The sequence below is a fragment of the Lissotriton helveticus genome, chromosome 10 (genome assembly GCF_964261635.1).
Source record: "Lissotriton helveticus chromosome 10, aLisHel1.1, whole genome shotgun sequence".
In the NCBI taxonomy this organism is placed as follows: Eukaryota; Metazoa; Chordata; class Amphibia; order Caudata; family Salamandridae; genus Lissotriton; species Lissotriton helveticus.
Genome location: NC_136071.1, coordinates 157,102,225 through 157,127,936, shown reverse-complemented (window position 1 = coordinate 157,127,936; position 25,712 = coordinate 157,102,225). Strand labels below are relative to the sequence as shown.

Genomic DNA, 25,712 nt, shown 5'->3' with positions numbered 1-25,712 from the left:
GCAAACACGGCGACGTCGGCACTGGTGGAGTGGGATGCTTTCAAGGTGGTGGCGCGGGGAGAATGCATCAAACAGATCGCAGGGGTCCGTCGCACGTTGGAACAGACACTCACAGCCACGGAACAACGCCTAGCTGCACTCACTAAACAAACTGATGATTCGGTAGAACACGCCGCACGCATAGATTAGGCAAAGTCCACATACCAGGAGGCCTGTGCCGACCTTAGGAAATACAATTTTAGAGCCTATGCCGCCAGAGTCCACAAGGACCGAGACAAAACGGGTGCGTTACTGGCCTGGATGGCGAGGCAAGACACCGAGAACAAACCAATCACAGACATTATCAACCCGGAAGGGACATTGGTCCAGTCCCAAGCTGATATCCTCTTGGCGTTCCACTGCTATTACGCACGGGTGTACGGCGCCCCAACACACTCCTCTCTGTCTGTGGGCCACTTCCTTGACCCGCTGTCATTACCCACGATCTCGGATGCCGACAAGCGCACGCTCGACGCCAAAATAGCACCCTCAGATATCGCACAGGCGCTACGGGCCTTGTCTCGTAACAAGGCGCCGGGCCTGGACGGCTTCCCACTAAAATACTACCAGACATTTTCCCCCCTGGTGATCCCTCGCCTGACCCAGGTGTTTGCAGCTGCACTCGATGCAGGAGTGCTCCCCCGTTCATTGCGCGAGTCGGTGATTGTCACCTTCCCAAAGCCTCACAGAGACCCGCACCTCATGGGCTCATATCGCCCCATCACGCTTCTATCTGCGGATTGTAAGATCCTGGGGAAGATCCTGGCTGACAGGTACGCCCAGATCATATGCCCAGTGGTCCATCCTGACCAATGTGGCTTCGTTCCGGGGAGAAATACCTCACAGAACATCCGCCGGGTCTTTCATGTCCAGGACCAGGTGCGAGACAGGTTCCCTCGCGCCGCCTGCCTCATATTAGATCTAGAGAAGGCGTTCGACACCGTCACCTGGCCATACCTTTTCTGGGTCATACACCGACTCAACATAGGCCCAAGACTTACAGCATATACACGCCTCTTGTACACCGATTTGACGTCGCGTGTAAAAATTGGGAAATACATTTCGCCCGCATTCGAGGTCCGTCGGGGCACTAGACAGGGGTGCCCCCTGTCGCCTCTTCTCTTTGCCTTGGCCGTCGAGCCACTGGCGATCAGATTGCGGCAGGAGGGAGCACTCTGGGGCATTCCGCTTGCGGACATCACGCACTGCGTTTCGATGTACGCGGATGACCTTCTCATCTACGTCCGAGACATTGAGATAGATCTTGCTCCCATAGCAGTGGCGCTTACCGAATTTGCCGATGCCTCGGGACTTCGAGTGAATTGGGACAAATCCATGATCTACCCCTTTCACCCCGAGTTACCGCCCGAGACATTCAACTGGGGACTCACAGGCTCGCATGGTCCGCTGAGGCCCCCTGATACCTCGGCGTCCGTCTTTACCACTCCCCGGCCGACATCTTTGATGGGAATCACCGCAGGATGCTGGCTAGCCTCTGCCAGACAGTCACCTTCTGGACCAAGCTCCCGCTCGCCCCGATAGGACGGATAGCACTGGCCAAAATGGTGATGCTTCCCCGGCTCCTCTACCATTTCACCAACCTACCGGTGATACCGCCGAAGTCCTTCTTCCGAGACCTCAACTCTCTCCTAAGCAGCCTGGTCTGGGGCTCGGGCCGGCACAGAGTGGCCTTGAAAACCATCCAACTCCCCACGACACAAGGGGGGCTGGGAGCTCCCTCCTTCGAATCATATTTCTTAGCGGCGCAGCTCCAATGGTTATCATATTGGACTGCGGACCGATACACCCAGGAAACCGGTACCCGGACTGGTAGAATTACAAACCCGGAGCTTCTCCGTCTTCTCCTTCCGGGCACCAAACCACGGCGTACATATCCCCTCCAGGTTGCGATAGCGCGTCAATGCATGATGCGGGTCCATCGGATCTCCCCCAGGAGAGTTCCGTACTCCCCGTTGCTGCCACTGGTTGGCTGCCCCAGACGGGAACTCTATTTCTCAGCTCCTATGTTGGCCGAGTGGACTCGCTGCGGCATCACGGAAATGGAGTCGCTTTTTGAGGACGGCCAGATGAAGTCGTTCGACCGGCTGACCGCCGAGTACGCGCTCCCCCCAGGTCAATTCCTCAAACACCGACAGTTGCTTGAGGGCTTTCGTCCCTACCACAATCTCCAGTCCGGCGAACCAGACACGCATCCAGTCATACACACTACCCTACTCATGGGTGTGGGGCGACACTTAGTCACTTGGCTCTATAAATCGGTTCAAGAACTCTCGCTAGCCGCACTGGCGACCCTATGGGCCAAGTGGGAGGAAGATTTCGGACGTGCTTTACATGACTCGGAATGGACCAAGGCACTCGAGGCCCCAAAACGAGTCTCTAGGAACGCCCGCTCCAAAAACATTCAATATTTCATACTACACAGGGCATACCTTACGCCAGCGCGACTGCAACGGTTCTACCCCACGACAACGTTCCTGTGCCCTAGATGTCATTCCTCCACTGCGGACTTTCGACACATGTTCTGGAGCTGCCCCACCCTCCACTCTCTGTGGCGGACGGTGCATGACACACTGACGGAACTCACAGGCCTCACGACCCTGACCTCCTGGGAGGCTAGTGCGCTGGGCATCTTTCACATTACCAAACGGGCCCCAGATCACAGGCGCTTTGTGTCCCTAGCACTCCTACTGGCGAACCGCTGCATAGCTATGCATTGGCGATCCCCGGAGGGCCCCCCCATAGCGGCTTGGTCGGGGGCGGTTTGTAAGTGGGCGGCAGCCGAGGAAGATGCCCTCCGAGAGGAAGAAGCTAAGGGCGCACGTAAGCATCCCATTTCGATGGACTGGGCCATGCTCCTCCACAGCTTCCGGCAATCCCTGCGCGCTAGTGCCCCACCCACACCTACCCCCCATTCTCCCCCCCCCCCCGCCCGCCCGTCCGGGCGCACCCACGACTCCTAGCTGATTCCCGTACTGCCAGTGCCAGGTCCCGATGCCACGCGCCCTCTTAGAGACATTGTGACCCCCCCCCCCCCCCACACCGACCGCCCGGCTGCCCCACGCATGGGACGACCTCGCCTACTGACTGCACTGCCACAACGTGCATGGATATTGTGAATCCCTCACGTAGCCCATCGCCCGACTCCCGTCCCTTCTAGCGACGCTCCTGCTATTGCCACCATGCTCCCCCCCACAGTTTTGTCCCCCCAGTTGCACGACACCACCACTATACGACCTGCACGGGCCCTGCCCCAACGACCTCCACAGCAGGGACTTCTACGACTCCTGTTCCTCTTTGTCCCCCCAGGTGGTGTTCCCTGCCTGCATCCCTGCTCACTTACCAATTTGAGAAGCCTGTGTTATTCAATGGAAGAAATGCCACATTGCCTAGTTTTATATGCAGAAAAGTTGCGTGATTGGCTGACCGCGGCTGAATGTTGATGCCGCGCCAGCAGATGATTCCTCCAACCTTATGCCTGCTAATGCAACAATAAAAAACAAGTAAAAAAAAAAAAGTTCAGAGGACATTGTTTTCCACATTACAAGGAATATTGCTTCATCAGAATGGGTGCCTGTCACATGAGGACACATAAGCAGGGCACTTCAAGACGTCTATACAAAATGCTACCATTTCTCTCACATTTCTGTATAAACTTTCTCAATAATAAGTATCCTCTTAAAGGAACCAGAATACTCTCAATCACTTACTTCATGGTACTTTGATGCTATCCTGCTTCACCAACAAATCTTCCCTTGCATATCTATAAAACTTTAGGTTCACTACTGACTCAATCCACTGCCCTCCCACTTAACTTGTCAGGCGAGACCGATGTATTTCCAGAGATAATAGCGCCCATGATTAGATCAGTGCAGTTCCCAACCAGGTTTGAATGGCTCCTCAGGAAATTAACTTCCATGAATGGGTGTAGTCATAAACATTTTTCTAGCAAGTCACAACCTCCGTTGTCTTCACACTCTAAGTCTGAGGCTAGGGTTCTCTTATACTTTTTATGATTCTTTTGCACCACCACCTCATAACTGTGAGCTGGATCCTTGTACATTATGCAGCAAATCTCTGGTAAAGTTGTGAGAGCAGGCTAGGACATTTCTGATCTGTGTTCTTGTAGATCATAATAAAGATCCCAGAGTATATTTTCCAGATTATTCAGTGACCTTCTATTCAGTACACAGTGAAGTGAAGAGCTCTGAATTAAGTTTCCTGATTGTCTGTCCAACTCAAGGCTTGGTTCTTGAGTCATCAGAAATGTCAAACATCTCAAGTTCTAGTTTTTTTGTTTGCTTACAACTAATATTCCTCTTTACATCATTATTATCGCTTAGTATTGGAGAAGAACATTTTGGATATTTTTTCATGTATGTTTAGTAGTCCCTACTGATGCGTCCTTGAATCTCAAAAGTAGCACACTGAAAGAGCTTTAAAAGCCAAAAATTAATTGAGACTTGATATTCATTCCACACAGCCTCTTTAACTTAAATAGTTTCCTCCCGCTACTGGGTTTTCTGGACAGCCATACTTTGTTGTTATTGGCTAACTGGAGTGTCCCGATACCAATTAGCGACCCCCTTTGACAAAAATACAAGGCGTATAGAGGGACGAAGAGTTCTGTACCATAAACACAACCATTTCTCCACTTACTACACTGACACTATATACAGATAATGCATTTGGGGGGAAAAATATTACATCTAACATTCATTTTACCTACTACCCTTCACACTGTTGTTTCAGTGTATGGCTAGACTGATGTCCTTGAATCATGTTCACAAACACCGTTCATATTCATGGTCACGCAAAAACTGAGCTCTTTGGTAGTTGTAACAATGGATGGGACATCTATATATTTTTTGTCACAAATGTACCTCTCCAAAGCAAAAGCAGCAGTGACAGTGTGAACAGCCAACAGAATCTTTTTGCATTATCTATAAGGATTGTCTCAACATCTTTATTTTTCAGAGACCAAAGAAGAAAAAAAGTTCACAGAAGCCTCCTAGATCACCAAGTAAGTGTGAATTAACTAAACATCCAATGCTGTTCCCTAAAGAATCCATCTGTGCTGAGGGTTGGATGAAAGGTAATATTGTAATCATGGCTTAGAATAGCACATGCATTTCTCATCCACTGTCTTTAAATCACGTTAGTGAAAATGAATGTGACCAACTAACATGTGTTATTTGTAACAAGTGTACTAATTAACTCAGGTGCGCATGTGTATTTATTTCTTACTACAGTGTAAAGGTCAAATGCCTTATTTTTTGTATAAGTTTTAATTGCCATTTAAGAACAACAGTGTTGTCATAACACAGTATGCAGTTCAAAGAGAAATACAAGAACAATACCCCCACCCACCCCACGCCGCTCCATCTGAACAATTAGCTATGACACAAACCGCTCAAAGGAAAAAGCACATTGCAAGGGTGAGTTGAGGTTTTGGGCCTGCATAATCATGAACAAAGACAGTATACCATAAGCACAGACCCATAATCATATAACTGTCCCCCCCCCTTATCTTTCAAGCCTCCCTCATTCATCGAGGCAGGGCATCTGGGGACACGAGGAGCTTGGCAAGCAGCACCACACATGCCTGCAGATCGTCCACTAGCTTATTGTCTGTATGATATCTCCACATATGACACTCCTCGTCCACTGCCATATCCCTCAGCTAGCCACTTTCGGGGCTATAAGAGACAACCATCTGATAGCTACTCGCCTCTTAGCGAGTACCAAATGTAGGAGGATTAACCTAATGATCAACTTTATTTTTCCCCATGAGCCGGTATCATTCTCAACAGGCCTTGACCAACATCCCTTGGTATAGACCACCCCATGACTGTATTTAAGGACTCCACTAGTATATATATATATAAAATGGGGCACGCCCAGAGCATATGAATAAAGGCCACACCCTGACAGGCACATCAGGGACAGGAGAAGGAACGCACTGAGTAAATAGAAAGTAGCATAATCAGGGAGAGGAACACTTGATGAACGACATTGTACTGGAATAGTTTGACTCTCGAGTTTGTAAATGTTCCGTTTACACCTTCATGGCCACCCTTCTGGTCAAATTCCATATTGTTACCTCCATAAAACATAACTGGTGTATGATTATCTCACAACATACATTCGTGGGTCATTTGACAGAGGAATACAGCTCGACCAAGATTCACAAAGCTTGGTTATTTTGATTTGATCGCTCAGCTTGGATTTTTAGCTCCATGTGATCTGGCTATGATTTTAAAATTGTTTACTAGTACTGCACATGAAAGAATAGCGTGGCATAAACCTCGAATGCAGATATGCGGAGGTAATATTCTATGTATTACCATTGTTGATGAACCTACTCAAAGATTCACCAACTGCAAATCATGGCCCCGTCCGCACTGAGCAATGGAGTAAATAGTATATTGCACTGCACATCTGTAAAAAGGAGTATAGCTATATACTCACTGTGGAAAACAAAGGTTAAATTGGAGTAATACATCAAGTAGTAAGATTTTAACTGGTGCTTAAAAAAAAACGTTGAAATTCACTGAAATAAACTGCGGTTAAATTGGAGATGTACATGGTTTCTAAAAGGAACAAAAAACTACCCTTATAAAACAAACAAATGCCTCACATTCACCATTTATACGTACCTTCGGTAAGTATAACCTGCACGGCTGTAGATTTAATATGTCATTCAATGACTTATTATGTGAGGTCACAAGCAGTGCATCAAACTTACAATATTATCTTATTACGATGCAACTGTGGCCAACCCCACTCTGAGTACGGCATTTGACCATGTGTGGAAAGGGTTGGTGCCAGGGCCAGGTCTGTGGTCAGGCCTTGCAGCCAACCCCCCCATGAATGTCCAACCCCTCCACCATAAACAGTTTGCTGATTCCCATGTAAGTCTAAGGGTTTGTTGTTGGCTAATCCTCAATATTATTTCAAGTCAGTCCCACACTCTTCTCCAGATGTATGGCCGTGCTCTAGGCACTAGGAAAGAGTAAAGTTTCTACCCATGTTGAGATGAGTGGCTGTTGAGATCAGTTTCTGCGGCTTTGAGTCATCCTTCTGAATCGGTCTTCAAATGCAATCCATATTCATTGCTAAATATTTTTCTAAGAAGGAATGGGAGGTTTTCTCACTAGGATCTAAGTTAATAGGTGGATAATCTTAATGCTAAATTTACCTTTCGTCTTCAAAGATGTTTTTAGTCCAAAGTAGAACCACTGAGAACAGATTGGTAGAATATGAAGAGTTACATTCTTTAAAATGAGTAGTTACTAGATGTGCATGATAATTGTTCGTGATATTGATTGGTCATTCAGAGACACTAATCATTATGCAGTTTTCAACATACATGGGATAAGCAGGTCAGTTTAGAGAATAAACTACAAAAAGTATTGCAATTTATGAGTAAGTTAAAGTATTTTTTATTGCTAGTTTTAAAGTTCTTCTTCTGTACAGACTTTGTTTAAAAGTATGGCCTCTTCCACAAGTCTATAATCCACCGGATATGGTAATGCAACAAGCAACATCTGGTTTACTGGGCCCCAGAAAGATATGTGCCAGTTTGCTTCTTTGTGTTAGGAAGTATGCTAAATAATTTTTCATACAGACAAGTCATTGATTGCCTCTAAAAACATCATAAGATTAAGTATGTGCTAGTGTTGATTCAAGATATTCTAGATTTGTTTACTTAGATTACAGAAACTATAGCCCCTATATGTTTCACTCTGTATATTGATTCCTCTTTAGTTCTCTGTAAAAGTCTGCATTTTGTCCCATACTTTTACTCTAGTATTGTGAAGAGTCTCCATATTAAATGTTCTTCATTAAATGTATTGTGATATCTTTTTTGAAATTGTTATCTATGGAACAGTTCCTATTTCACAACAGAACACTTTATGTAAGGAATATTATTGACCGTGTCCGGTTGAGGTAATCCACTGTCTGGTTCCATTTTTAATCTCACTTGGCGAAGGTTTAGCTCTCTCTTGACAGACTGTTGTGTTCAATATAGGCTTAGTGGGCTTTGGTTCCACCCGTTGCTCATGATTCTATGGTTTTTGCCTCTCTGTTCCATGCGCCCAAGGAGCATTTCAGCCTCACTGTGTTTTCATTAGTCACTTCCCCCTCCACCTACCACCACTTGGTTCTCTTACACAGCCACTGGTATTGGCAGGCGACCATTTGTCAATAGTTTTGAAATTATTAAAAGATGGCCACCTGTGTGTGTGCATGGATGCACATAGGGCCACATCTTACAGCGCTTTTTGATCCTAGCAAAACCTGTACCTAGATAGTTGCCATGTGCTCACAGCAACCACCTTGAAATATGTTTTCTTAAAAACAGACCTCATTCCAAGATAGGAGCTTTGTGTGCACTTGCAAATTGCACATCTTGTGCTGTTTGTTATAAACAAAACCCTTTGCAAGACACCATTAGCAAAGCCAATAGTTCTGTATCTGGAATCATGAGTGGTACTTGTTGGCATTGCCGGTGCATGTTAATAGTTGTATTCGCTTCCATAAAAAAAAAAAAGGAAAATGCACAGTTTGTTTATTGTGATGTTTTCTTGCTTTCTGGAACCTATTTGATGACATGTAGCACCTTACAATTAAATTGGAATTTTGCTATTGTCGCCTAAGAGCATATAGTCTGTGTGGCATACTGAGCATGTGTATATTTTATGTTAACTGCCAAAAATAATGTTTATAAAAAAAACTAATGGCTGCCTTAGTGTCTTTTTAGGTCATGCCTACAGACAACGCTCATGTTGTTACACAACATACACATGCATGCATATAGATCCAGAAATGGGCTTTTGGACAGCCTCTTTCAGCTGGCTTTAAGCTTTGACCTTAGGGGTTGTCCATCACTGTTTTTATCACCCCTCTGCATTTTGTGCTTATAAAGTACCTAAATCGTAGTGCACACACACCTTGCCATGAATTTGTTTTATATTGGTTTAGTTATATATATTTTATCCGGGGAGCCATGGGCTCTCCTTATGTGCTTACTTAGCCCCACCTTGAGTCCCCCCATCAGTCCTCCGATGCTCCTGCTCCCTTCGAGCACCAAGCAAACTGTTTTATTTGCACCTTGCGATGCTACCAGGGGCTGCTTCTGCCCTTCACCTGCACTCCAGCGCACCCCCCATTGCTCTGTGGGGCTTCTTTCTCACACTCTGAGAGTCCAGCTAGCAGATTTCTGTCCACCCACCCAGAGCTACAAAAAAAGCATTGGTATAATCAAGTGCTCATCTCTAGCTTCTCTTTGCTGACACTGAAGCACAGGAAAAAGCGGTATGCTTACCCAAATCCTTTCGCAACGCATTAGTTTGCGCCTGAAAATTATTATTTGTCACCACATCTTTGAATCATAGGCAATGTCATTGTATTTAGTTCGGTCTATCCACAAGTCAGTGGATTTTGTCAGTGGCATCCAGCATTTGTTTGAATTAAAATAGCAGAGCCTATACATTTATATAATTCAAGACTCAAAGTATGGTAATGTGAAAAGAAGATGAAAGCAAACCTCTTCATAATATAAATTATGGTCGAAGGAAAAGTATGTGCCCATCCATACACTTTAAGTATCTTACAAATCCCCAAAGTGGTCAAAGATCATATAGAAGCATGAGAATAGAGGCTGAATGTCTTTAATTGATCACAGAACTCAGCAGTGAATTGTGATATCCTTTTTGTTGATCGCTGTGGATATTTTATTCCTTATTATATCTGACCTACTGTCTCAACAGCTGTCGTTCTCCTCCTGCTACCACATGAGAGGCTGAGTGGGCTGTGTCATGTTTGGGACTTTCAATCACTGATGGCTTTTTAGTCAAGGTGAATTATTTTTATTAATGGCTGTGGGTATTTTATTCCTTATTATATCTGGCCTACTGCCTCAACTGTGGTCTTTCTCCTCCTGCTACCACATGAGATGCTGAGTGGGCTGTGTCATGTTTGGGACCTTCAACCAGTGATAGCTTTTTAGTCCAGAAGACTTTTTGCACATTGGAAAGTTTGTATGGAAACTTGCAGTGTAAACTCCAAAACTAACAGCCCCTAGTTTTTTTTGTATTTGATAAAAAAAATCCACGATTAGCGAAGTGTATCAACTTCGGGAGGCAACCGTGGGGTGTTTCCAGGTAACAAAAACATCTTCTTTGGCATGAAGAATTACCAGGATCTTGGCTGAAAGAAAAAGTAAATAAATGACTTAAAAGTAAATCTAAGCAATCAGTTTGGGAAGGGATCCTGCCTATTTAAGGTATTTTCATACTGATGTTTTCATTTTATTTTTTTACGTTGGGAAACGCCTAAGAATAATCTCAATAGTCACCTGTGAAACCCAGCTCAACATACTGCTGTTTCAGTCTGTGCTGTGAGGAAGGCTGAAGCCTGAGACGATGGTCACCACAGACCTTGTGTTATATCTGTATTTGGGTATACAGCACTCTCTCTCCCTAGTTCTCTTACACATGATGCTCAGCCAGTGTGTGTGTGTGTGTATGATGTCATAGAATGTTTATGCATTGCTGGAGAGATCAGTTGGAGCAAGTGGGCTAAACAACAGGATGCTGCTCCTGGTGACGCATTGATATACCACCTGTAACTTTTAACTTGGACTATTACCTTCTAATATACGTCATCATAAAGCCTACGTTACCTGCCTACTGAGGATCTTTCATTGATTGCAACAATGGTGACTAGTTGGAAACTAACCTATGTGTGAAAGGAGATTAAAGGGAAAGATGAAGTCTGCAAGGAACTAAGAGGAAGAAGATTGATGCCTAAGGGAGGAGAAACACCCTGGAAGCCCCACCAGTGTCTTTTATACAGGACTGCCTGTAAGATACTGTACTATGCTGGTGTTTTGGAAATGTGTTCAGATGATGAGTTACTCACTGGGGTGGAGGACTTGACTCGCTTGCAGTAATTGTTGTTAGAATTGTGATTGTCAATCGAATTCTCTTATTGCGATGTTCAGTATTTCAATACCTGTCATGTTATATAATTGTTTTTGTGCAGTTTTATGAAATGTGAGTTGCCAGTATATTTTTATTAAAGCATGCATGTAAGCGCTGTTGCGTATTTATAGTAGAGGGGAGAGTAGGCCTTCTATTTTTCAGAGCATGAATGTTAAACTTGTTTCTGCCATACCTTGTTGAATTTTATGAATGCCATGTTGAAATTGTGAATGCAGGAGTGTGTGTGTGTGTGTGTGTGTGCGTGTGCGCACATGCAGAATTCCTCGGTGATATACAGTGTAGAGCGAGAAGGTAATTTCTTTAGAGATGAGTGGTATTAAGTTTATGTAGTATCCTGTGGTACAAGGATAAGCAAGAGTTGGAAGATACCCTTTGCCTACTGATACGTGAGTGTGGTTGAAAGATACCCATTTTGTTGTGCATGATTGTGGGTAGGTTCTAAAGTTATATATTGTGCTTCTGCAAGGATGAGCAAGGGTTGAAAGATACTCGTTGCCTTCTGATGTAGTGAGGGTTGAAAGACACACTGTGCTTACTTTGTCCGGTGAGGATTGAAAGATATCCATTATTTATTATTAATATTTTCTTAGGGGGAAATGTGTTATATCCTGATTTATGTATAATGCGCTCTCTCTACCTAGTTCCCTTATACCTGCTCCTCAGCCAGTGTGTGATGTCATAGAATGTTTATGTATGCCTGGAGAGATGAGCTGCAGAGAGTGGACTGAGCAGTAGGAGGCTTTTCCTGGTGGATCATTAATATTACACCTGTAACTTGTAACTAAGACTTTTACCTTCAAATAAACTTCATCATAAGACCTACGCTACCTGCCTACCGAGGATCTTTCTTCGATTGCAACACTTTGTCTGTACGGCGCTGCTACTGCTATGTAGATGGGGCATCAAACGCCTTCCTGAGGTAATCGTAAAGATGATGGCGTGTAGACACTAGGCAAAGTCTCTGTGTGCTGGATGAAGCAGAAGTGTGTATTTTATTCAAGGATTTTTTCTTGGGCAGCGTGTTTCTACTCTTCCAGTTTCTGATAGGATGACTACTCTCCTGCTCTATGCTGCCTTAAAGCACTTTGTGACATCACTACGCGCTTAAAATACCCTATTAGAAGTGAAAATAAATTTTTATTGTTTTGGTTGTTTGTTTATTTAGCTGTTTATTTTGGCACTTGTATAGTATCCCTGGAGCAATAGGGATTGGGGCTCTTTCCAAAGAACAAAAGGGTTTCATTCAAATGAGGTGGCTCATATTCGGAGCACGCCAAGTGGCAGTCTTCAAGAGGGTGAAATGCTCAGTGGGGCAGCCTGTTTTGTCAAGTTGATACTAGGTTAGGAATTGTCTGAATACAAGTGTTTTCGATTTGTTTTCTGAAAGTGGTAAGCCGAAACAGAGTTATTAATCTGGGGGTGGAAGAACATTTCATGTAGATGCATCTGCTCTGTGTGTGTTTTTTTGTTGTTGTTGCAGTGGAGGGTCTACATTTTGGAACTTCCACTGGCAAAGAATACACCTCTGCTAAGACAAAAAACTAACATGATTATAAAGAAATTACATTCTCCCTTCTATAATCATAATATATCAAGCCAGTGTTGTGTAAGCAGTTACATCTTTGCCCATAGACTCCCACCTAGGATGGCTGGGAAATCATTTTCAATTAGCTGATTTTCAGCAGTCTTCTCATTCATTATGCTATCGACTACTTACATTTATTCTAAATGGAGCATTGTATTGCAGTCTGTTTTCCGTATGTTCAGATGTTATGTGTTTCCCTGCACTAACATTGAGAACGTGAACTGATGACTCCTGGATGCCACCCGCTGGACTCGCTTTCCTTTGAGGGACACATCAACCGTCATCAGATTGTTGAGGCTTGGCTCTTTCCCTAGCATTCCCAGCATCCTCTCCTCTTTACTATTGCAAGTGCAGGACTTCACCACCTAGAAACATGTGTGGTAGTAGCCAAAGGTTTGATAGACTTCCCTATAAGCAAACTCAACATCACACATAACCTAACGCATTGTAAAACAAACCAGCACAACATAGATTCCTTTGACAGTGCACTGTCAAGAAACCCAGTAAACATGCGGACCACCTTACAAATGTTATTAATTATTTAATGGCACACCCAACAAGAAAATATACATTTAAGATGTGAATGTACGTTTTGTCGCTGGTGCAGTTGAATTACAGTTTTCTTTGATTACTGTTGTAAATAACTCCAATAAATTTGCACTAATGGTGTATGTATGCTGCATTAACCTTTCAGAGTCTCCGTACCTCTCCAGCACCGGTATGCATCCTAAAAAGTCTATGGTGTGGAGGTCCCTGAAAGGAACAGGACACAAGCATACGGAAAATCCTATGACCAAAATGCCGAGAAATCTGTGGCTGTCATCTCTAAAGCAAAGAAGTGGTAAGAACGGAATTGCATGTGTATTTCTGTCTCCGATAAGGTCTTGAAGTTGTGGTATTTAACTCCCTATGTGGAAAGATGAGTGTTAAATGCTCTTTTTAACAATTAAAATGTAATTATCATGTGTATGCTGGTATTTTTGTGTGGGTTGAAAGCTGGAACTTCAAGTACATTTAAAAAAAATCATTTTTTTATTTACAGTCGTCTTTCTTTGGGCCATATCACACAGAGAGAATAGTAAAGGGCCTCTTACTACTTATTCCAATCTGGATCATTTTGCAGAGAGCTGACTAAGGAAATATCTGTTGGGTCCCTTGTAACTGTTCGTCCACATTTGCTTCTGTTGGCAGCATTAACCAGAACATCTGCCTAGGTCTGCCTATTCAATAATAGAATAAATGGGCATTGGTAACCGTATTCTTGGATTATGTGTGGTATTTAGACCACACTTGCTGGTAGCTCAGAAAGTGAAATTTACTGTTGTATAACCACCAAACCGAACCACACACAAGGTCCCTGATTGTTTTTTTTGCAGTCTGGCTACTTTGTTTCAGGCTGGATGTTCTCAGGGCATCTCAGTGTAAATGCTATGTCTATGTTTGATGGGGTCTGGGTTTCACAAATATTCACATAATTCACTTAGAGCAGACTATGGAAAACGAAGCACAGACACCCATCTGTCCCAGGTGCCTCATGGAGTATTGGGACGCTCTGTGTTCTGTATGGGGGTACATGACAGTCCAGCTCTTCTCAATGGTGTTTTCAGGTGTCTTGTCAACGTTTGTGGGCTGGTGACTGACCTTAATTCTTAGGTTTGCGCTCCTCAGTTTGACAGAAGATTTGGCCCTTGTCACGGGGTCTGAGATGTTGGTAAATATGAGCTGAGGTGCCACACTGTAAAGGAATTTAGAGAAAAAAAAGTCACCCATGGTAGGATATTGGATTCTGGCATGGACAGATGTATGTGGATGGACACACACATTTATTGTGCTAGAGGTTGATGCAAGTCAATATCTGGAGTCCTTGGATAACACATTTCAGAATTGCAATGAGGCACATTCCTTGCAATAGTGTATTAAGTCTAGAAATACAACATGGAGAGGAAATAGTATTTTGTGCTTTGGCAGGATGATCACCTCACTCCAGCTCATTATGGAACCTGTCTCTGTTGTGAACCTTTCACCTTCAAATCATTGTCTTCTGTTGTCTTAGATTAATTAATTCCATTGAATATGTTGATAGCTAAAAGCCTTCTGACTTTGTTTTGTCCCACTAATGAATGCAATATGCACATAAATGCCAATAAATTATTTATTGAGAACATTGTAATGTATTCTCACATTCAAGGGCTTCTAGTTGCACCCAAATGATGCTATACAGCCAGGGTTAAGTATGCAATGGATGGTCATTTCACAGGCACCTGAATGCAATGTGGTTGTCCATCTTCTGCATATGATACCTCTTACAGACACGGAGTGATGCTGCACACTTTACACATAAGAATCATTTATCATACCACCTTTGCTTTAGAAGGACATTCTATCTTTTGGTGATGATCAGAAAGCAGATCTGAGATGTCAACTTGTGTACTCAGAACAGTGCCCGCCTCTGGTCTGGCATACGGTCCCCCGAAGTCCCTTGTCCACTGGACAACACAGGGAAGTGCCAGCAAAGCAAATAAATTGGAATCTGCACTGTTGGTAGCATGGCGTAGACAGTATCAGTACCAGGTATTAACATTAGATTTCTATTTGTGTCTGGTTTTCTGAAGGACTGGTGGTTTATGCTTTTATGTTCAGCAATTGTAAGAAACAAATAGAAATGGGTGGTCTGGCAGAGTAAAGAGGTGTTAGCATTTCAAGTTCATGGCGTCACAGGTTTACGGATGGTTTTAGTATGCAGGAGCTGGAACCATTTACATACCATTGTGTCCAGCATCAGCACTTGATTATAAATATCCATCTTTGTTCTCTTCCTCCCAGGTCTGAATCAGCCTCTGAAATCCAACATGGACACCGGACAGTCTTGGATTCGCTCCTCCAGCAGCACCCCAGAGTATCTTAAGGATGCCCTTGGCATGAAGAAGCCGAAATACTCTCGTTCAGCTAGCAATGGTAACATAACATTTTTTTAAATTGAAAGAGGAGCCAATAATAACCTTGTAAAAATATAGCTTATCTACTGGGTTATCTTCAGTTGAAAGACATTGCATTGATTTGGTCTTAACAATTCCAACCTTCTGTCCGTATATCTACATGTGTTGTTCACCCTGCTATTGTGCCGTGTGTGTTTGTAAATCAAATTTGTATTGCTTCTTGTCTGTATGCTGCTGTACTATGTCTGTGTAACGGGGGTCTCCAAACATTTCTGTAGTGAAAACTGATTCTGGTGGCTAAAAAGCATCATGAGCTACCGCCTAATATTTGAGTGTTAGATAATGGTATATAAAGTCCATGTAACTTAAACATCCACACTAGAGTATTCCAGTCAACCTCCTTTGGTCATACAGCATAACTGGCACTCGAACCACATAGCAAATGTTAACATGACCGGTCCTCAATGATCAGTCTTGTACCTTGTTTATTAATCACCCTGAGAGGCGAGAGCCTAATTTAAACTTGTTTCTTCATTATTGTGCAATACATGAGATGACACTGTTCATTTTAAGAGTTAGGCCTGAAGGACCTTTAGCAATGATACATTTTTCAAAGTACATCCAGACTTTACCAATCTACGAGTAAACGTATCTCAGCAGTGACCTGCACAGTGTGCATCAGTCAGACAATAACGACACGCAAAATAACATATGCAGAGATTTGGAATTAGGCACTCCTTAGGTTTCAGAAAGACAGACCGAAATAAAGCAATTACGAATTGAAGACAAGGGAGGAGAAGAAGAAAGGAAGGACAGGAAAAAATAAAAGGAAGTTGAAGGAGGAAAAGGAAATGTGAGGAAGAAAAAGGGAGAGGGGACCAAAACGAGAAAGAGAAACTAAGACTAGGAAGAACAAATTGCGATAGAAGGAAAGACAAAGCATGTAAAAGATGGAGAAAGAGAAGAGGATACAAAAAACATAAAAGCAGTTAGGAAGGGGAATTAAATATAGAGAAAGGGATAGAAAGAAATGTGGGGTGAGAGAGGAAAGGAGAAAGAGGGAGGATGAAAGACAAAAAGGAGGAAGAAAGAAAGAGGCCAAGAGAAACAAAGGAGAGAATGAGAGATGGCAGATTAGCATAGAGAACGAGAATAAAAAAGGGAAAGAAAGTAAGAAAAAAGGAACAGAAGGTAAACAAAGAAGAACCAATACAAGCAGAGAGCAAAAATGAGTAAAAGAAACAGAGGAAGAAGTGAAAGCAGAGGAAGAAGGAAAATAGAAAGAGGTAGAAAAAGGTAAGACTAAAACCAGGAAAGAACATGTTTGAAAAAAAGAGTGCAGAAAAGGAGTACAAGTAAAGAAAAAAGCAGTGTAAGAAAGAAAAAATAAGGTGAAAGGAAATCATGAAAGGAGGATAAAGTGAGTTGGCAGGAGGTAATGCTAGAAGAAAATGGAAAGAAGTAGAAAAAGAAAGGTGAAAAGGAAAGAAAATTTTAAGAAAAGACAAGAAATGTAAAAAGACAGGAGACAATAAGAAGAGACAAAGAATAGAAGTTGAGAAAGAAGAAAGAAAGGAATGAGAGTGAGAAATAACATTAACAAAAAATTGGAGAAAGTGCAAAGGGAAGCAGAAGAAAAAAATAGTATCAAACAAAACATAGAAAGATAGATGGAAGAAAAGGAGATAAAGAAAGCAAAAAAAGGAGACAAAGAAGTAGCAAAAATAGAAAATGGAAGAGAAGTGAAAGAAAAGAAACAATGAATTTTTCAAAAGCGTCTGGGCTACATGGCCCTGCATTTTCAGCTTCCCATGCCCCACAGAAAGTTGCGCACTGTGTCTTACTGTGCTACTGTAGCATTTTGGCAGCTGCCTTTTGTGAAGCCAGTTGACGGGTAATTATTATGTGCGAGCTACTCAGATGTAGCCAGAGAGCTACTGGTAGCTTGCGTCAACCTGTTGGAAACCCTGTTGTATAGCATATTTGTGTGAGGAAAAGAGGTCTTTGTTTCCCACCACTGTGTAATATTGAAGCTAGAGAACTTACTTTTGACTATGCAGAACCAGCACTTTCTGCTTTGTCAATGATTGTTTGATTGATAATGACTCTCCCTTTGTCATGGTACCATGTCTGGTCTCAAAATCATCTTAATCCCATTTCCTAAGGTTACATCCCAGGAACTCCGGACTATAAAGAGAAGGAAGACATGTATGATGAAATTATTGAGCTGAAGAAGGTACTGTGTGCTGCTAATTCTTTACCTGTAGTTTAGATGAATTTCATAAGCACTCTAGCCTGTATGGACTGTTGCATTGGTTGGTCAAATAAGCAATACATTACCCAGTCTTAAAATAGACATAGTATAAGCTATTTGGAACAGATGCAGAGTTTTTCCAAGGCCAACCTCGTTATTTAACTCTTGAAGTGTGCCAGTATTTAATTTCTGTATGGGGTGCTTGTAGTACAAAAATATTAATTTGGAGTTCTTGTGCCTCTATGCAGATGATATTAGTGTGTATTTCTTGTACTGCACTATTTTTATCTTGCTGGAACATGGAATTCAATGAGGTAATATTCCTTTTGGGATTATAGGTGGGACAGAAGAGAAAGACCCCAAATTATGTGCAGTAGATGGAAATGTGATACTGTTCAGTGATGGATGTTTCTGGGCAGTAGTATCAGGGCGGGGGAAGGGGAGGGGGCATTTTAAAGAATACTAGCCAACCGCCGCCTCTCCTCTCCTCTGCTTCTGTGTGAACCGTAACCACACAACCTCCCTGACTCCTTTAAGCCAATCACGATGCTGCGGTCACCATGACAGAAGCATTGTGATTGGTCTAAGCGCCGTTGTTCGGTGCTCAGACAGGGACTGGTAGGCTGTCCATGTTCTCCACCTAGGCTGTGCATTACAGCCCGATGGAGAACATGCCAAACAGCCTACAGGCAAACCGTCATGCGCACTTAGAAAGTGGCCCAACCACTCCTCCCCCCTGCTCTGTCAGCAGCCCATCCCCGCTGAACTGCCTCAGCATTGAAAAATAAAATGATAATACCAGCACGTTATCATTTTATTATTCCTTTTTCAAAGTGCTGGAAATTCGTGGTCAAATGCTCCTCAACCTTAGCGGAGGAGCCGCCCCGGTACTGTTTCCGTTCAGGCTTGACTTGGTAGTGTAAGAATACACCCTGTGCAAGCTCAGCACACAGCTCTAGTTTTTTTCACTCAATATTGAGAGTTCCCTTCCACTCAAGCAGAAAAACAAGTCTGATAATGCAAAATATAGTTAGGTACACTTACAGACCACAAACAAAGTGTTATATAAGGTTTGTACATCCTGTAAATGCTCATGACCATCAGGGGCAATCACAATAACATAACGTGTATTTGTAAAGCGCATTTATATCTTGGTGGTAATAAACAGATGTTTATAGTTTCCCACTCAGCGGTACTCATTTTATAAACCTCAGAAAGATGAAAAGCTGAGTGACTTCATGGTCACAGGTTCAAATCCTAGTGGGTCCAAACACAGGCCCCTACAGTGGATGCATTAGTCCACAAAGCCACCAGACCCGGCTTGATATGCCTTGATATGTAAGAAATTGAAAAGTCCATCCTCTGCAATAAAGTCAGAGTTCCATGAGATGCCTTTGTCTGCTTTTTTCAGAGCTTTGAAGGGAACCTCTCAAGAAGAGAAGCTGCAGAATGTAATGCCATTAGGAAGAGTACACCCTTAATTTCCGATATATCCATACTCCTCCAACAGGTCCCTAATCCCTTAGAAGGATGCTTCAAATAAATCTGAATAGGGTCACTGGCGAGGCAGGAATAAAATGCTGTTTTAGGCAGCTATACTTCCTTCTGCAAAGGGTCTTTCACTGATGTTGAAAATTCCTTATTACCTTTGAGGAAATTATTGTTCTTTATGGTGTTTTCAAAGCATTGCTGACGGCCTCCTTCTTCGACTGAGGCTCTCTGTGTATATTACCAACTTAAACAGTGGATTTTAGGGCTGTGGTAATCTAAGTTTGGAGGACAACAGGCCTGGGCAAATTGAAGATTGTCCTAATAAAAAAAATAAGATCTGGCCTTTTGTCCACCCTAGTATGTGTCTAGTACAGTAAATGACAAATGTTTACATTATCCACCTGCTGCAGCCACAAGGAGGAGTCTGCTGCAGTAAAATGTCTGAAAGACTTTCTTACCCTTCCTGTAGAGCTATTCCTAGATCTTCTTTTAGTGCCACTCATGCAAGGCATTTCACTGATGGCAGATATCCTGGTAGATTTTTTGCATGAAATAATTTAATTTAAGGGGAAGGAAGTTGAAAATGTGGACCAGAAAAAAACCATTGGCATACATTTCATTCTCATTGATCCCTGTAGCTCTATTACTCGCTCACATTATTTGCAAAAAGTTTATTTGGCGTCTCATGGCTCTTCACAATCAATGATTCCAATTGAAGTTGGCACAAACATAATTAAAATGCCTGCCACCTCACAAATTATAGTGATTTAATCAGGAACTACCTTCGGCTTTATAACAAGTGGGGTTTGCAGTACGAGGGCCAGGCCCTAACATGAGTTAGCCCTCCAAGGTGCTAACCAGGCCTAAAACAATCAATTCCTGTACAAGGTGTTGGTGTACCCTAATAATTCATATTTAGGCCAGAGCTACTACTGACATGAGACATGAGTATTCCTCTTGTTTTTTAAAATAATATAGTGTTGAGCTTAGGTTCCATTATTACTACGTATTTTTACAATAATGTACCAGTGCTTCATGTTTACTTTACACATGTATGGTATTGTTATTCACCAATGATGTATAGTATTGCATAAAGTATACAAGACAGATAAAAAAGGTCTGGGAGCCCTATAACTGAGTGAAGCTCTATCTCAGATTCTCGAGCTACTGTTGTCACTTATGCCATGACAACACCTTCTCACACACTTTTAAAAATCTATGTGAGAACTGATACACGAAAGCCAGGATAGTCTGTCCACAGGCAGAGAAGACCAACCCACCCAGAGATCAGCATCTCCAGAGACAGCGGATGGCATCAGCAGACATGGCCCAGCATGGTCCATGTTGTGTAGCTGTATTCAGTCTTGTGCAGGTATTCATCTTCTGTACACATTTCACACTATGGCAGATTATTAGCAACTAATTTATATGGACTAAGAAACATATATAGGAGCATATAGTTGTGATTCATGTTGATATTTTGCTATATATACATATTTAGGTTTGTGTATAAGAAACATTTATAGTATACAAATATACATGTTGTGTGTGAGCTATCCAAGGATGAGCGAAGTGAGGATAATTCACTAACAAACTGCTGTGTTTCGCCACCACCTATATGTAGGCTCTTTCTCTTGTAAATTCTGAGGAAGGGATCATGGAAAACGTGTTGTTTTCCTCTGCTCCACATGACTGGTCCACATACCTACTTATCCCAATCACAAGGAGGCGAGAGGTATCTTATCATCAATCCCCTCCCAGCTGTAGCTATACCACACTCAAAGATTGATGAGAATTGTTTTCTTCCTTCTAGTGTGAGCCCATCATTTTGGAAGCAATGTTGTCATCCACTTTTGTGGCATGCTTCATCCTTGGGTATGCTTCTATTCCTCTTGTACCGTAGTGTAAGAGCAAAAGCATCACCCTGTAGTCACGCATTTATCAAGCATGGCGGTGGGCAAAGAACGGCTATAAACTGCTCCTACCCTGGGTTACAAATTCCTAGTTGGACTGCTGAAGAAAGCGTCATCGTCTACAAAACATATTAAAAGTAAGGTGCGTGTTTGGTATATAACTAACACTTTTTAGTGACGCTACTAGGGTTGACTCAGTGGACTAGTTGGAAACAGAGCAATCTTGTAGTCCTGATGAAGGCTGTTAACAGATAGGGGGTACTAGTTAATGGCCTAAACATATTGACAAATAACTGAGCGATGGTAGGGTGAAAATGCCCTGAGACCATCCACATATATTTAGTCCTGTCTAAGGAATGGTAAATAAAGATCAAATTTATTAGGTATCCCTGAAGAAAGGTTTAACCATTTATGATTGTATCTCCATATCAAGTTTAGTACATGACCAAACTCCACCCCTGTACACTATGGTACAAGTGGCGTAGAAGCATGCCAGAGGAAAGCATGACACGAGAGTGGGTGAGGGCATTGCTTCCAAAATTATAGGATCACACTAGAAAGCAGACTAAAATTCTCAATCGATCTTTGAGTGTGGTATAGGTATACCTATTCACCATGGGGACCAAGCGGAATGTACTGGATATGTCTAGAAACTTTGATAAACATAGGCTACGGAAGCACATCTGATGCGTGCCAATCGTACTACCCCATTGCTTTCACAGACGGATTGTTCCTGAACATGTTATTGTGGAGTTCACGCAAAGGCTAAATAAACATGTGTTTCTAACCAGCATACCAAGTTGCTCATGTAGCCTAATCATATAGATGCTTCACTGCAGCAGAATGAGATGCATTTGAAAAAATATCCACAGCTTTATTAAAATGTTTTTAAAACTCAGAACAATATGTTCTGAGATTTATTAGCTGTCAAAAGGTAATATTCCACCAAATATGCAGATGCACAGAAGATAGCTGTGCTGCAGAACAATTTTTACAGGTAATCAAGGGTTTTATGTTGCTAGTAAATTGACTTTCAAGACTGATAGCTTATCAGATGTTGGGGTATCACTGAAAATGTTTGAGGTTTAGGATATCCACTGAATTCTGGGTGCTCTTTGCTATTGTTTCATTCATCCAGGCATTTTAAAGATGTGTGGGAGGTTGAGATGTGAGTCTATTCTCTTCTAGACATTACAACTGCAAAGATCGGAAGCAGACGTGTTGAAAACAAAACTGCGGCGATTAGAGGAGGAGAACAGCAAAAAAGATAGACAGATTGAGCAGCTGTTGGATCCCTCCAAGGTACCTGTATTTGTTGACATTCCTCACATATGTAGTAACACAAGTTCAGTTTATATTATTTCAAGGTTACAAATCTTCTTCTCCACAGGTTCTTGGGGGGCCACACCCACTAAGAGACATTAGCGAGGTAACAAGTGCTCTTTGTTCTGTTCTTGTTGCAGGGCTCTGAGTTTTCCAGAAGTTTAGTGGATAAACGTAACGATTCAAGTTCGGTAAGAGGAACTTTGAGCCAACATGTCTTTGCATTCATTAGCCTTTTATTTGACACACGGTACAAAAGGGGGTGGTAATGGACGGAGCATCTGAACCAATCAAACACTCACACCCAGTCAAAAGATCTGGGTTTAATCCATCACCGTTCTTTAGCCCACTCTGCCACCCCAGTTCAGACATGGTATATGCAAATCAGTCTGACCCTGTGCCTCATGGGAACAGTCCAGCCCGAACTGCCAAGCCATGCCTTCCCTGGACCGGAAACAAGCTTCCGAGGACCGGTTTCTGGCATTGCAGCCGTCTTCAGCCCGGCTTGCTTGAATCCAGTGGCAAAGTAAGCAAGGGACTCACGTCTGAGCATACCCTGCCACCCTTATGGTGGCCAAAAGCGGTACAAAAGGGGGTGGTAATGGACGGAGCATCTGAACCAATCAAACACTCACACCCAGTCAAAAGATCTGGGTTTAATCCATCACTGTTCTTCAGCCCACTCTGCCACCCCAGTGCAGACATGGCTATATGCAAATCAGTCTGACCCTGTGCAATTTTCACCCCGAGTGGGATGGGTATGCTCAGATGCGAGTCCCATGCTCTCCACACCACTGGAGTCAAGCTATCCTGGCTGAAGACGGCTGATAGCCAGAAACCGGTCCTAGGATGCTTGATTCCGGTCCAGGAAAGACATGGCTTTGCAGTTCGGGCTGGACTGTTCCCATGAGGCACAGGGTCAAGGCTGATTTGCATATGGCCATGTCTGAACTGGGGTGGTGTGGAGTGCAAAAAAAGATGAATTTAGGCCCAGATCTCTGTATTGGGGTGAATGTATGACATTGATCTGCATTCTGTCCATCAATTGTTGTTTTTGCTTTTATTTGACACAGCCACACGTCAAATGCACAAAGTTGTCTTTTTAAACTCTGCCATTATTATGAGACTTCTCCTGATGTTTGTGTTTCGTTTTTCCTTGTGATGATAGAATAATCCACATTTCTAAAGAAAACCAAATGCAACTCCAAGCCAATAAATTCATTTTTCCTTGCTCTGATAGGTCATTAATGGTTTGAGGCAGAAGATTCTCAAGTTGGAGCAGCAATGCAAAGAGAAAGATAACATGGTTAAGTAAGTGTTCTCAAGATGCTCAGTGCTCTAACAGGATTGGAGAAGTCCAAAGTAAATACTGTTGTTCGAAATACCTGCCAACATATAAATATTCACTGACAATATGAGCAAGGCTCTGGTTATCTGTTATGACCATTGACTAGCCAACCACATAAAAAAGTGTAAAATTCCCAGAACTTCAAATTTGTTTATGATCCAAAACTAAAAGAAAACTGAAAATCCCAGCAAATGGTAAGCTACATACTATAACTCCAGCCAAATACACTGTTCATAACTTCACATATGATATGTGAGTTCATGAGCACTGCATGGCGAGGGTGGTACTTTTTAGTTACTTAACTTACAGGAAATGTCAGTTGTTTTAAACCTTTGTAACTGATCTCGTAACCTCTGTGTCTAGCAGCACTGCTTGATAGAAAATATCTAATTCTGTGGTGTATTGACAGTAGAAAAGAGTAACTAAACAGTAAGGAAATGTCTTGGCTCAATCATCTTCTTACTAAACATAATAGATTTTGTTTATATGACACTTCACGAGCTATCTGTTCTTCAACATCTTCGTAGCTGTCTTTGTAGGGTTCCCAGTAGTCTACCTTTTATCTTACTAAAAATATATGAACTCGGGTCTAAATATTGTTCCAACATTGGATCTTCGTCTTTGTTGTAACTATTATATTGTCTCAGTAAATCAACTGAAATTCCGAAGTACTTTTTTTCAAAGCTACAATGATTAAAAAACAAAGAATAGAATCATCATAGAATCCTTTTTTATTTTTCTAATTGAATTTAAACAGTCAAAGTAACTACACAAGGACTGTAGTATGCAAACCGGGGAGTGCACACACTGCCATGTACTATCCCATCCTTCTTCTTTTATTGTTTTTTAATCCGTTTTATATAGCGCAAACTTGGCCCGAAGGTATCAGAGCGCTTTACATGAGCACCAGTTGTGTTACACAAGAACACATTCATGTTTTTTGTTAGGTACAGGGAGTTTAAGTGATTTGCCCAGAATATCAGGATGTTGCACGTCCTTGCTGAGACTCGAACCCAGTTCTCCAGATTTGAGGTCGACCGCTCTAGCCCTTAAGCTACATCCTCTCCTCTTGTTTCTCTGTTCTCGTCGTGACTAGATATCTAAACACAGCATATTGTATTTTCCATATTTTGTCTTCTTGGAAAAGGTTTCTTTCCTTCTAAAAGCTTTTTGTCAACTGTTAATGTTTCTGTCTTTTTCTCTGTATTTGAGCTTCCTTTCAGCTATTTGTTTAAAAGAAGAAAAGGCTTGAGTGCGTTCAAGAGGGCGCCTGTATCTGTCTTTAGCATTATGATGGTTCATACCAATTTCCTTCCAAGTTTCAGGTTACCAATGCTTGGCCGTTTATGGACTGTGTGTGGCCATGTCATACAGAATTGTGAGGGGAAGAGAGATAAAACTCCCTCAATATAAAGGGATCCTGTTATGCAGCAGATAAAGGCACAACCCCCTACTCAGAAAGGGTCACTCAAATCCCATTATGTAGGGCCATGAAGATAAAATTGCACACAGTAAACCCAATGTCCCACTTTTAAGGCTCTATCTCTACCTTTTAATACTTTTGGACCCCCATGAAGCCTTTCAGAACTCTCTGAGGTAGAGACCGTTTTACCTGCTTGTAGTCTATTTCGACCATGTGGGACTCTTCCATCTTCCTTTTGATGACTAGGCCACTGCTGACATTAAGATTCATCTCTGTGATCCTTACACCTTCACCACTCTGAAGTTGACTGCTACAACCCAGACTCTATACATTTTGAGACCCATTCGGTTCTGCCAGCATCAAGTAGAAC

General features: G+C 42.5%; 1 protein-coding gene across 2 annotated transcripts in view; it reads left to right on the top strand.

Moving 5' to 3' along the window:
* Positions 1-25,712, top strand: part of IQCE (IQ motif containing E) — a 313,633-nt gene that overhangs the window by 58,901 nt on the left and 229,020 nt on the right. For both annotated transcript variants that reach the window (XM_078664993.1, XM_078664994.1), the window contains 7 exons: positions 5,035-5,080; positions 13,349-13,495; positions 15,478-15,609; positions 17,756-17,826; positions 22,437-22,550; positions 22,712-22,762; positions 23,812-23,882. In XM_078664993.1, the coding sequence (XP_078521119.1) occupies positions 5,035-5,080; positions 13,349-13,495; positions 15,478-15,609; positions 17,756-17,826; positions 22,437-22,550; positions 22,712-22,762; positions 23,812-23,882 (632 nt within the window). The remainder of the gene's footprint in view (positions 1-5,034; positions 5,081-13,348; positions 13,496-15,477; positions 15,610-17,755; positions 17,827-22,436; positions 22,551-22,711; positions 22,763-23,811; positions 23,883-25,712) is intronic.